Raw genomic sequence first — 14,046 nt, forward strand, 5'->3', positions numbered from 1 at the left:
TAACCCCTGAACTTACATGTACTTGCATGTAAGTCCCTGAAATGCCCATCATTATTGTTATTTGAGGGAAATACAAGCACAACATGTCTGACGACTGATTTCAGAGAGTCAACGCACCATCAAATTTAATGTTTGGAAACCAGTTGGATAACATAGAAACAAAGGAACACTGATCCAATGTCTCAAAGCATTAGATAAGTAGTACGGTAAATTTCAACACTGTGAGATGTCACAGGTGAGGTCGTGATGGCTAATACAGTTAGCACATTAAGCAAGACAACAACACAAAATATTAAAGATTTTTCCAGCCACAAGATATTCACACCCAAGACAGGTCAAAGATACAGATTATTACAGCATCTACTTCCATATCTACTGCTTAAGACCGGCTTAATGGCCACTGGACCCGGTTTTGAAATATTACCATAAACAAGACTGGACTATTAAAAACCCCAAACTCAGGTACGTACCTGTGAGATACACTTAAAATATCCTCTGACTTCAGTCCCCAAAGCTCTCTTGTTTTTTCTTTATTTACCACATACAATGCATCCTTGATGTATCTCACTTTGAAGGTCAGGAACAAAAACTGACCAAACCCAACAGATACAACTGCCACATATTTACTGAATATTCTGATACCTTAAAAAAAAAAATCAGAAAATCATGACAACTAATAATTTAAAAATTTAATTAATTTTACATTTAACAGATAAACATCTCTCAGCTTGTCAACAGACATGCAAAATACATTTTGGATCCAATTTGTCTTAATTAAAATTTAAGGCAAGCTACATTTTTATTTCCCATTTCCTACATTTTTCTACCTTCAAACTAGAACTATCAAATCTATTTTTATTTTGTGCTGCTAAGTAAAAAGGAAAAAATCCGATTCCTTCTCTTATTAAACAGATGTAGCAAAAAGCTCACTAATCACATTTATGGAAATGGCTTGTTTTGTTTGACAATAAAAAATAGATATATTAACAAAATGTGCTCGACTGCATCAAATTGAATAGTTTAACCTAAAAATGTATTGCTCTTGAATCTTATGTTGCCCCATGTATCTAGATACTTATCAAATCCTCTTATAAGAGGTGAGATACAGACCCCTACTAAAAGAATAGTTTATCAGAAATCAAAGTTATTTTACTTTCTGGAAAGCCTTTTGAAATCTTTTCCAGAGCTTGTCACACAGAAGCACAACAGCCCTCTGCAGAGACTACATCATTATTTCAGGGCCTTTACCACAAGTACACTCACTACTATACACTTTTTAGTAGCAATTTTTTAATGAAATATCCAGCATCAGCTCCATCACTTCTACCACCTAAACAGCACATTTTTACATACACAAAAATTACTTGCACTTGCTGTTAAGAACGTTTTATTTCCCAACGTTTCAATAGAGGAAAGAATAACTTGAGAAGACTGTAGCTACCATAGAGACAAACAGCTTATTTTAAACTACCTTCCCAAAAATCAATAAAACTGGGAAACTGAGTTTTCAAGCTGGTAGGAAAAATACATAATAAGCAGGAATTAATATATGTGTACACCTGCAACTGCCACGGACAGATATTTGTTTTTAGTATAAAATATTGTTTGTATTCATTAATCTCCATCAATTCACTTTCTAATTGCATTATACACTTCTTACACAGTGTGCATCAATGATGGGAGTTTGGGTACTATTACATAGACTGTACATTGCATACATCAGGATTAAAAGGTGTCTTTCACCTTCCACACACCATTTCCTCACATTATAGCAATAGCCATCTTCATTACTGCCATCATTATCTGAGGCATGTGCCATCCCCATCACCATCCTAAGCATCTTGGCCATGTTCCTCATCAGCATCCTTATCTGCTCCTCCTCCGTAGTCTCCATAGGAGGATTCCCTGTCAGAGGCTGAGAAGCTGCAGGGCAGCCTGAGTCCAGAGCAGTGCATCTGAACTGACAGAAGCTGCTTGTATTTATAGGGAATCTGAGTGGAGAAATGTGCTGCTCACTGTTGAAGCTATTTATAGAGACTTTTACTAATGCCTCTGAATAAAGTGGAAAAGAGGAGATAGTTCTCCTGGGAATAACTTACGAGACTCTGCCATAACTCCTTCTGCCCCCATTCAGTGCACATCTGTCCTTCTATTCCTTACAGCTCTACCTTTCATCTTCCTGCATCACCTATTGTTTCTCACTTTTCATCTTTTGTCCATTCTTTTTCTCCTTCCCATCTCTCCACTGCTGACTGCCTGCTCTTTACCTCTGCTCCTCTTATCCTCTTACCTTTTTCCATCTTCTCTCACAACCTCTTGTTACATGTCCACATTCATCATCTCCCCTCCCCCACTCAGTTTACCATACCCCACATCTCTGCCTCTTCGATTGTATTTCCCAGATCTGTTTATTCCTTCACTGCCTTGTGATACTCCTGCACGCTCATCTCCACTTTTATCCCATTTCCCAAATGCTGAAACAGTTTTCCTAATCATTCAAAGAAAGTGATCTGACAGGAGCTCAGACTTATCGACCAAAGAGATAAATTTATTCCCATAAATTAAATGACATGATGCTGCAAATTTCGTAAGCTCAAAGGCATAGACATAGACATTATGAGATGGCAACGTTTTACTTTTCCTGTTGCTTTGTGCAGGGCAGCATTCAGGTGACGTGATGCAACCTGCAAACATACAAAGTCAAAGACCATTTTTTTTATTTGTTTAGTTTATTTGTTTTTTATTATAGACAATTTTGGGTGAGACTTAAACTCAGTTCTCTCACAAGACAGCGTGTGGCGTAATGCTACTTCCTCCCTCACTTCTTATCTTTTTAAGTGTTCTTCAGCATCCAATGCTCCAAATTATTATGCCTTTAGGGTTTTCGTTAATTAAATGTTTGGGTTTTAGTTTTTCTGTGGAAGATGTTGCTTGTGTTGTTTCTCATGTCTGTTTAGATAACTGATAAACTCTGACAGGTTTGATAATTAGTTTCCCAGTTTAATTAAAGGAAACTACTTAAAGAGATTGTTCCACATTATAAAGCAAGTCACAGTTTCCATGCAGTGTGGGGAAAAGAAGGATCTTTCTGCAAATGGAATGAAGGAGTCCAATGTCATGTAAATGTGAGGTCATACAATTTGTGTGATTCAGTAAGCCAACTGGTTTGTTTAGATATAGGCCTATCAAGGAAAATCCCCATTAGGCAAACGCACTGTATGAAGAGAGAGCAGCTATTAAAAAGCCACTAATGAGCAGCAAGCAGGTATTTGAAGCTGCTGGTGTCTATGAAATCCCAAGAACCTCTCCAGATGCAAGATACTCCAGAGGCTTGCAGTTGTGCATAAAGCTATATTTTGGCCACCTTTAATCAATGCTCAGAGAGAGAAACATTTATAGTTGATGAGAAATACATGAAGACTAATTTTCAAAAACTTTTATTGACTGATATATGCCATTCTACGCTGGATGTTCCAGATGGATAGAGTGATGTTTGGATGGTTGGTGGACAGGCACCATGTCCCATCAAGGTTTCAATGTCAGCAAGGTGATGGTGGAATGATGTCTTGGGCTGAAATAATAAGGAGGGAGATGGTAGACCCCTTTAGGGTGACCAAGGGTGTTAAAATGTCCTCATCAAAATATGTGCAGTTTATAACTGACCTTTCCCTGTCATGGTGTAAAATGAAGAACTGAGCCTTTTGAGGTAAAATAAATTTCATGCAAGACAACGCACCATCCCTTTTAGCAAAACATACCATAGACTCTTTAGCTGCCACCATGGCCTCCTGACTTCAACCCTACTGTTATCAAGCACAGTAGCATCTTTAAAGAGAAGATCTGTGATGGCGGTATACCTCCATACAGCAACTTTAGGAGGCAAGTCTGGCATCCTCAAATGAGATAAAGGTGGAAACTGTCCATGGACTTACAAGGTCAATGGATGACAGTATTTTTGAGGTTATATGGGCTCCTATATTAACGGGTCACTTGATCTTTTTAATTGTTTTAAAACTTGGATAAATTAGAAACCAATTAAACATAATATGTATTTTATTATTAAGGTGGGAGAATTCTGTTGTCTGTGTTTATATTTGGCATCACTTGGTTTATATCTATTTGTGTATTATATGTAAATTTAGATTTGCGTGCTTTGTTACACAGATGAAAGTTAGCCAGTGGCCACATCACGGTACAATGTTTATCTTTTCTTATAATATTAATGTTCTTGTGCATGTTTTATTCTCTTTAATTCTATGAATGCTCTTCTACCATTCTGACTTACTCCAACTGACACTTTTTCCAGTAAATTAACTCACGCACAATCTTGTTTATCTCTTGTGATGTGCAGCAGTCTGCAGTGACTATGTAAAATGTCATGTCCTTAAAATGGTAAAATGGCTACCGTTTGGCACAAGTGCTTCCTGAAATGTAAGTACACATGTAAAAAAGAAGAAGAAGAAAAAAAAGGTCTAAATAAGCCAACATTCACATTCAAACAAAACAGCACAAAGTCATAAACAGAAGGGTGCCTGGAGGCCACAACACAAAGTCTGAATAAAGTTATTAATATCGGATAATTGTCACATTTGGTTCATTATTTTTGGAGTGAGAATGGGTAATCCTTGAGCTGAATGATGTAACAGGATGCAGTGGTTGATGTCAGCATGTGAACCTTCTAGCTGTATGAACACACACATATGGAAGCACGCACGCATATGCACACACAATGACAGCCACGCCTCCTCCCACGTCCTTGACAGCATGTTGTGATGCAGAGTGGCGTCTGCTCGTCAAGCTGACAGACCGGCACTGACAGCATGGTCAGAGCGCTGCAGACAAGGGAGAAAAACACTCATTTTCTAATGCTGAAAACCACGATAACAAACAGCCCGCCGGGCATGAGCAGTGCAGCACTCAGGAAAATCGTCCTTGTTTTTTAGCTCTAATGCCATGTCAGTCTGATGGCTGAGCAACGCTTGCTAATATGGGTGTCTGACAGCCAAAAAGCCATTCCGTGTATACTTGGGAAGAGTCCTCATGTGAAGTAGATGAATCACTAAACATACACAAGAAAGTGTATGACATATTAATTTCACTATCAGTTTTATAAAGTGACAACTAGTTAATTTTAGGGATATCGTCATGTTAAAACATCACATAGAAAAACGGTCTTTCCAGCCTCATAAAAGGCTGGAAGGTGACTATAACTGAAACATGGTTACAAAAAGCATGACTCATGTGACCAAAACAGGCACATGTTGTCCTTCAGCATTAACAGGGCAGAGGTGTTAAAGTTAGACAATCCCCATTAGATCAGCCATCACTCTGCCTTAACTGCCTTAATATACAGTTAACAGAAAGGGCATCTAGAATTAAAACTAAAAGGGTAAGAAATTTTAAAGAAGAGAGGTGGTGACTAAATAATGTCAGAGCAACAGGAATAACATAAAAGAGAGTTAAAGCCAAAAGGGAAACAGGAGGGGATAAAGAGGCTCATTAACTGCACGGCTGTGAGATAATAAACAGTTACTTGCATGTTAATGGCTCAACACGCCAGTAGAGGATATCTAGTGTCAGTCTTTGTCAGCTGACATCACACTCACAAAAGCTCATTGCATTTTGGATAGTCTGGGCCGTTTTGGTTTGCGAAGAGTGCACAACAAACAAAAGTGTGGATTAGAGAATCAAGATTGCTTTTGTGTAAGAAATGTGACATTGGTGCTGTGTGAAAGGATACTGTAGCAATTAAAATGGTAAAAAAGTGGACCGTGGTGTACGATTTTTCAGGTTTCCCACCTGGTAAAGAGGATACAGACTGTAGATTGAGGGAATAATAAAGAGACGGAAGAACATCACTTTCAACAAAGTATCTCTGTATGTGCGTGTTTGCTCTCAGCCTTTTCACAAAGGTAAGAAGTAGTTATATAAGTTTTCACTGATATGGAACAAAATAATGTGCTGGTTAGCTGTCTTGTAAAATTACTTGAGTTGGTGTAGTGAAACTACAGAAACACGCTGAGGGACAGCATTAGAAACTGGTCATTTGTTTTCTCAGGAATCACTCAGTTGATCCAATAATAATTACCTCTGGGATGAAAACCAGTCTTGTTGACTCTTAGATGTGTAACAGGTTCATCAACCTGAATCAACATACTGACAAAAGGATCATAAAAAGTGTCAGATGATTTCAAAACCTTTTCAAAAAACACCCTTTCAAAGTGCACTGATCTACATACTCCATTAAAGGAATAGCATCTAGCCTGCAGGGTGAAGCATCAGAGCTGATTCACAAGCCGCTGGATCCATTAACAGATGGTGGATATGCTGGGGAAGGCCCTCAACATCAAACTCGGAAATTGCATTGTCCCACAACAGGCAAAAGGCACACACATAAATCCCTCATTCATGTTTAACCCACAGTCATGAAGTGTCTGTGTGGGGGTTTGTTTGCCCAGCATGAAAAATTTCTCACACATGGATAAATGAAATGAATCCGTGAGACAAACACGTTATTATCTTTGCATAGCTCTGTTCATGTCTGTAGTGTGTGCTGAAAGGGGTAGGGCATCACGACAACGCAAGCCTCCAGACAAGAAGGTGGTTGCCGTGGAAACCTTGGACGACTGAAGGAGCAATAGACGACGAGAGACAGAGAGGGAGAAAGAGAGAGAAAGCGTGTGTGATGAAAAAATAAGGAGGCAACATCCCGAGGGTGAGGAGGGAAACTAAAAGAGGGAAATAAGGCTGCAGGAGGAGCTGGGAAGGATGATTTGTAAGAAAGAAAGATAATGAAAAAAGACAATTACAGACACAGACGGTGAAGCAGCAGAGCGGAGGAGATCACAGACGAGTAAAAGACAGTCGCAAAACACTAACGGAGTATAGGAGGCTGAGGTGTACTCACAGGGAACAGTACGGAGGTAGAGGTTGTCTCTGATGATCTGCTGGTGGTCGTGGTCCACTGAGCCCTTGGAAAAGCGCAGGTTGAGGTAGTGTCGCAAATCTTTGTCAACCACCCCCCCTAAACACAAACACAGCAAGAGAGAAATTAGTCCTTCTACACAAGATTGTCAGACATTTTACCAGGATGCTCTCCAGAGATCTTACAGGATATTTAAATGAGCTCTGCATGAATCACAATGTGACACTGTAATTTGTACAAGAACAAGTAGCAGTCTGATCAGTAGGACTGTTATTACATGGTCGTGCTGTGCAGCTCAGCTCTGCTCAAACTAGGAAATTATGAATTCTGGCGAGAGTGAAACCAAACTTTGCTCTCGCCAGAATTATGAGTTCTGGCGAGAGCAAAGTTTGGTTTCACTAAGGGTTGGCTTTAACAACATTACTTTTCCTTAATAAGCAATTAAAAAAGGGAATACTGCACATTTAGAGCAATCAAAAAATTCAATTCTGTGGCTTAATCAGACTGAAAGCGTGCACATCAAGGTGAAACAGCAAAGAGCACGCATGCTGACATAAACACACATATCTTGGTAATTGTGTAAACCAGTGATCCCCTTGGGGCTAAATGTGCAATGTCAGCAGGCTGGATGACAAAGGATACAGCTCAAACCCTCAAGTGTCTGCCTCTCTATCTTTATAGATTATTTGCTGTATAAGCTGTCTTCCTTGTCATTAAGTCGCTCATGTGAAAGGTAGTAAAAAAATGACAAACACAATTAAAGGCGGAACAGGAGGAGTGGGTTAACATATCTGTGCAGCACACACTGCATGATAATGTGCATGAATAGTTTCTCCTCCCTGCGTCTCAATCCAGAGAAGCCCAGGAGGATGTGAGGAGGAGAACTTACTCTCCACACAACATTTGGTATGCAATACAACCACATCCGACAGAAGGAGGGATAAGGTTACATGTCATGCATTTACAAATGACAAACATGTCTTCTCAATCGTGTATACTCTATTGACCGCCTGCTAAACTGAGCCAACAGCTTTCGGCCTTGCAGTTACGCTTAACGCAGCTCCTACCTGTCAAAGAATGCATACAGCAATGGAGAGGAAATTAATTGGGGCCCACTATGCAAATTGTCCACATACATGCATGTGGGTCCTTGACGCAAGTGACTCTGTGATTTTAAAATAATGAATCCTTTTTGTGAGGCATTTTATGTAAAGTGATACCATTTTAGAAAGCAATTTCAGCAGAGGAGAGGAGAGGAGAGGAGAGGAGAGGAGAGGAGAGGAGAGGAGAGGAGAGGAGAGGAGAGGAGAGGAGATGAGAGGAGAGGAGAGGAGAGCTCAAGAAAACCAAGACAGGATGAAATCTTGATTAACATTAGAAATGTTGGATTTTTCAGATGAGCAAATGTCAAATCACAGCTTTCTATCCAGGCACAGGCCATTTCTTTGTCATGCAAACACTGACTAACACATATTTATACATGCACTCTAGTACATGTTCAGAGCAAGATGAAAGACAGACAATCAACTTAGAGGCAGTGCAATCCGGGCACCTCATCAGCAGCTGGCCCAGATGTTGATAAAAGCAGTCCTCCTCCACAGGTATATACATCCACTGACAGCCTGTCCTCCCAGGCGTCCTCTAGCCTTGCAACCAACCACCGCACATCTTCCGTTACCTCTGTGAAACCCCACCGTCTTCCTCCTGCCTCTGCTTCTCCACTGCTGCCAGCAACCAGCAACCGGCTGCAGCCAATTTTAATCCCAGAAGATGAAGACGAGGGGGATGGTAGATGCAGAGAGACGTGGATAGATGGAGGGAGACGACAACCGTCGGGAGAAAAAAGAGGAGAAGGAGATGTGCCAGTGGGAAGCCGGGCTCTGAAAAAACCTGCCAGCGGATTGGCCAGGCAGCTTCCACAATCCTGCAGCAGCCCCTATCTGCTGCCTCTGTTACTGCATTGGAGTGTGAGTGCATTTGTGTGGTGAGTGTTTGTGTGTGCATGAGACATGAGAAAAAAAAAGATTGACAGTAGCAAATAAATGTTCATGCATGTGAAAGCATTTGTTGATGCGTGTCTGTATTTTTGTGCGTGTGTGAGCGCTCGCAGCTGCTCTCTGGCATTTCTCAAACACTCTTTGTCTCACCCACCAGATGCTCTCAAAGTCTGACCTTGTGTTAACGTCACAGACTGGAAAGAAATTCTGAGAAGCACAGCAGCGGCATATGCCATACGGAGGTTACACGCACTCGCACGAACATGGAGGGCAGATGAGCTCACAGCTGCAGATGCCAGAGAAGATGCCTTGAGTGAGGTTTGGTCAAAATATAAGACATAAACAAACACCAGCACAGAAACACATGCTTGTGATATAAGCATTCAGTAAAGGGCACAGCTGAGTGTGGAGACAGAGTACACTTGAAGACGCTTCAGTGGTGTAACTGTTTACACGGAACAAATTTACAATTTCAGAATTCAAATAGATGCTGTAAACATCACAGTTTGTTGTTTTGTGACTGGCTGCTTCAACATGGCAGGAAGAAATCTGGGAAAAAGCTTTATGTATTTAATTTTTTTTCCACATCAAGGAGACAAGGATGACAGGTCTATCAATCCCAAATCCATCAAGACAGATAGTGATCAGTGCACTGCAAAAAAGTGTTACGTAAGCCCAGACAGCACACATAGATTTACACTGCCCATCAGCAGTCATCTGATTAAAAAAAAAAACAAATCAGCATCATCGTGTGACATTTCAACAAAGTGGCCCATGTAAACAGTCAGCTGGTACAGGTGGAGCACCTGTTACCCCTTTTATCACCGCAGCCTCGACGTCGCTATGAGATAGGGCACAAAAGATGTGGCTACTATCACTTCCTTATTACTACTGCATGATGTTTCCTGTCTGCTTTGTGTGTTTGTCTCAAACACCCAAAACAATTCAATACAGCTTTATTTGTATAGCACCACTTCACATGTCATCTCAAAGCACTTTACAGACAAATTAATTTGAGCCAATTTATAATAAATAATAGCCTAGTGATGGAAGTCAAATGTAATTGGGAGCATCCTTTTGGAAAAGTACTATAGTGATTAATGTATTTCCATTTGCAACAGATTATTTCATTCTAACTTTTACAGTCAGAGTTCACATCTTGTACTTGTGAAAAAGATGTTTTTCTGTTTTAGCAGGGCCAAATTACACCCCTGCTGTATTGTATAAGCCTGTGGTGGTAGCATTATGATCTGGGGTTGATTTAGTTGGTCAGGTCTATGTTCACCAATGTTCTGTGACCAAACATGAGGTCGGCTGACTCATAAATATATCAATTGACAATGTTTTGCATCAGTTTTATTATTTTTTTTCTTGATTGGATAGGTATATTCTAAGAACAACCAAATTCATTGGGCTTAAATTGTGACAAAGTGGTTCAGAATCATAAACAACAGCATTTGCACAGATGGATTAGTGATCACAGTACCATATCTTTTACCACATGGATCTTTGCTGATGTGCTTGAGAAGACTTTAAGGAGCAGTCCTGACTCTTCCATCAATATAAGATCTAAATGAACAATGAAAGCAGCTCTGGATGGAAATAAATGTGACATTGCATAAGTTGACTGAAATGATGCCACAGTAAATGTGTACTGTAATACAAGCTAAAGGTGGTCTAATAATATCTTAGAGTTTTTAACTTTATTTATGAATGTACTAATGTATACATGTATGACAGTGTATAATGTCCTTAGATATCATTTTAAAACAGGAAAGGCCAGGAACCCCTTACAGCTGAGAAAATTGCTTAGGGCCCCACCATCATAATCCTGATGCCAATCAAAACATATAGTATTTACTGCCATATGAACTATGAGTTGATAGGAACTATTACATTTAAAACTTCATAACTTACTATAACTTAAATAAAACTTAAATGGACTGATATAAGTTACATTTGAGTACTTTAAAACAAGGTCATTTTCATTTAAATTCAACTTTGACCTCACTGCGTTTATTTTTCAAGTATAAGACCTTAAAAAGTAGTCGGACTTGCAAAGTCCAAACGACCCCAGTTCAAAAGGGTCCTGTCAAAAAACAAAACAAAACAAAAAAAACTGTTCCTTATTTATTTTTCATTGCTGTCGAAGTGGAAAAATAATAGTTTAGAGAGGTAAGTCGTTGGAAAGGAAGCAATATTTGTATGGCCTTAGCTGTGAGTTTGGGACACTCATGAGAGAGGAAGGGCTAAAAGCTGGCATGATTAACCTGGTGAAATCGGACTGTCTATGTCCTGTAACTGGATAATTCCAACACGTGGTCTCTTGCCTTACCTGTGAGGTGATTTGCTGTCACTTGTTGAAGTGGATGAATTTGAAATATATTCACTGTGTTGCTAGCTACGTGCTAATCCGCGGCTTGAGCTGTGTGGTAGATAAGTCCTGCGCAGATTGATGAGACACATTTATGTAAATTCTCTCTCCATCATATCACTTTGCTAATATAAAGGGAAGTTACTGGCTCAAAATCTATTTAATTTCCACACTGGTCTTAATGTGTAGTTATTCACTATGTTGCAACAATGCCACATAGAAACCGGTATGGCTATTGTACACTATCATTAGCAGTGGAGTAAATGACTGAACAGGTAGAAACTCCTGACTCAACCTGGTTCTTTGTGGTTTGTCTGCTGAATTTATAGTCATTATTTCATTGAAGTGTATTCTGTTACTGTTTATTGAGAGAAATGAGCTCTTGTTGAATGTTTAGCATGCGGGTTGGGTCCAAGCATGGAGACAGGAGTGTTTACATGACAAGCAACAGTATAATCATATGTTTAACCAGGTACAGTAAACATTGTTGTCTTACCCTAACAAAAAAGCCAAGGAATTAATCAGGAATTTTTTTTCTTTCAGATGGAGATGTGTAGATAGGTGGTGGAACAGGCCCAATAATCTAAAGTCTTTGTTGCTTAGCAACACAAAGAAGCAGTTCTATCCACACAGCTGTTTGCATACCTGACACTACAATCCCAAACAGAAGAGCAACAAAAGTTTAAAAGTAAATAAAAATGTTTTAATTCAATTCACTTTAACTATTTAGTACAAATTCACAAGGAAACATTGTGTCACAGCATTTTACAATGTAAAGAAGCTGAATATAACTGGTTACATCCAGTCCAATAAACTGTAGTTCAAGAGTGTTTCCATGGAGGGAAGCTTACAGTAATATTGAAGTTTGAGCTTTCTTCACATTAAATAAATATTCACCATGAAACACACTTCTTACTGTTTGTAATATGGCACCAAAATACATTAGTTTTTTTCTTCTTCATTTGCACAATTATCTTCAATATGCAGAACAAAAGCAATAGGTGGTGAAACATTGACATAATATAAATAAATACAGTATATCTGTCCTTTACAATAGCTGTTATTAACAAGAAAAAGTTCTGAACTTGTGAAAACTGGTAGTAGAAAGGAGAGAGTGTACTATGAAAATAAACTTTGCATATGGGACACCCTGATACGCCTGACCAACTTCACCACTTTGTGAGGTAGATTTTATCAGCTGCAGACAATTCATGTTAATTCGGCAGCAGCTCCCCTCTGCTCAGCATGTCACAACAACAATCAAGATTTAATGCTCTGGAGCAATATAAGCTGTGAAAGTTAATTGAGATTAATTAACTGTATTATTTATTAATTCAGCAGCTACACCTGAAAGCTATGGTATTTGTGACTTCTTATCACTGGTTGCAGACCTCAACTGAATCATGGAGTTCTAATTAATTTATTCACTTTACTTAAAGATGGTGTATTCGAGTCCAGTGTTGTTAACCCAGGGTTAACAACACTGGTGTAGTGTTGCTTTTAAAAGGCTAACAGGGACAAAGGTTTGTTATATCAGCCCAACACTGAGCGAGAAAGCAACCACGAAACTGCCTCAATGTAATCCACCCTTCTGTGTCAAAGTGAAGGTGTCTGACAACATTAAAGAGGAAATCCTACAGAGACAGACGTGTCTAATGAAACTACAATCTAACAGGGAGATGTCTCACAGTGAAATTAGCAGCAGGTGAATTGCTCCAGCCAAACAGTGGTAGAAACATGAGAGAGAGCAGAGAGGTAGTTCATGCTCACGCAGGTTTAACCTCAAGTGGCAGATGGTTTGTTACACAGAACCAGTTGGATGTTTTCTGTGAAAACTGTTTGAAAAACGAGCTGGAAAATTGAAAAATGCAACCAGCTGAAAGGATAAAGTATCTCTCCATCAATGTCCTGAATGTTCTTTAACCAATCTGATCAATAAAACATGACAAGCGTGAATACAGCAGGAGATGCTGTCTGTTGTCTGTTTTAAGATGCATATAAAAAAAAAGTGTATGGCTTTTCCACAGACCAATACTCAGAAAGGAAAAATGTGCAATAAGAACGTTGGCACTGCGCAAGTTCTCCTTACCATGCATAGACATGTTAAGAGAAATTTATAACTGCTTTGTGTCATATCAATCAAAATGTACATTTTTGTTTTAGCACATTTTTCTTTTTGTTCTTTTTTTAAATGAAAAAATCTTGTTGCAAAAGGCAAATTTATTTGTATAGCACATTTCATGTACAAGACAATTCAAAGTGCTTTACATAACACATTACAGCAGGGTGCAGAAAGCAATACAAGTGCATAAAAAACTAAGATAAAAAAAAATTAATTCAATAAAAACAGAAAGAAAAAGTTAAAATAAAATAGATAAAATGTAAGAAATCAAGCTCCAGTGTGGGGAAAGACAGTATTAAAACATGATCAAGTTTAAAGATGCTGCTTAAAAGAAACAGATCCAGATTTGGACTCTAAATAAAAACTACTGAAATGCAGCAGAGAACAGGTGGGTCTTTAACCTGGATTTAAATAAACGGAGTGCTTCAGCTGATCTCAGGCTTTCTGGGGGTTTGTTCCAGACATGTGGAGCATAGAAGCTGAATGAAGCTTCTCCATGTCTGGTTCTGACTCTGAGAACTGATAAGAAACTAGATCCAGATGACCTGAGGGTCCTGGTAGGTTCATACTGGGTCAATAGGTCACTGATGTATTTTGGTCCTAAACCATTCAGAGCTTTATAGACCAG

At 39.1% G+C, this 14,046-nt stretch overlaps 1 protein-coding gene across 6 annotated transcripts in view; it reads right to left on the reverse strand.

Annotated features, from left to right (window-relative positions):
* Positions 1-14,046, reverse strand: part of LOC121647434 (membrane-associated guanylate kinase, WW and PDZ domain-containing protein 2-like) — a 100,896-nt gene that overhangs the window by 60,114 nt on the left and 26,736 nt on the right. For 5 of the 6 annotated variants that reach the window (XM_041996842.1, XM_041996843.1, XM_041996848.1 and 2 more), the window contains exon 2: positions 6,908-7,024. In XM_041996842.1, coding sequence (XP_041852776.1) covers positions 6,908-7,024 — 117 coding nt within the window. Of the gene's footprint in view, positions 1-6,907; positions 7,025-8,477; positions 8,756-14,046 lie in introns of those variants that run through there. The other variant, XM_041996844.1, reaches the window with a different exon arrangement.

Source organism: Melanotaenia boesemani, chromosome 10, assembly GCF_017639745.1.
Source record: "Melanotaenia boesemani isolate fMelBoe1 chromosome 10, fMelBoe1.pri, whole genome shotgun sequence".
Lineage (NCBI taxonomy): Eukaryota > Metazoa > Chordata > Actinopteri > Atheriniformes > Melanotaeniidae > Melanotaenia > Melanotaenia boesemani.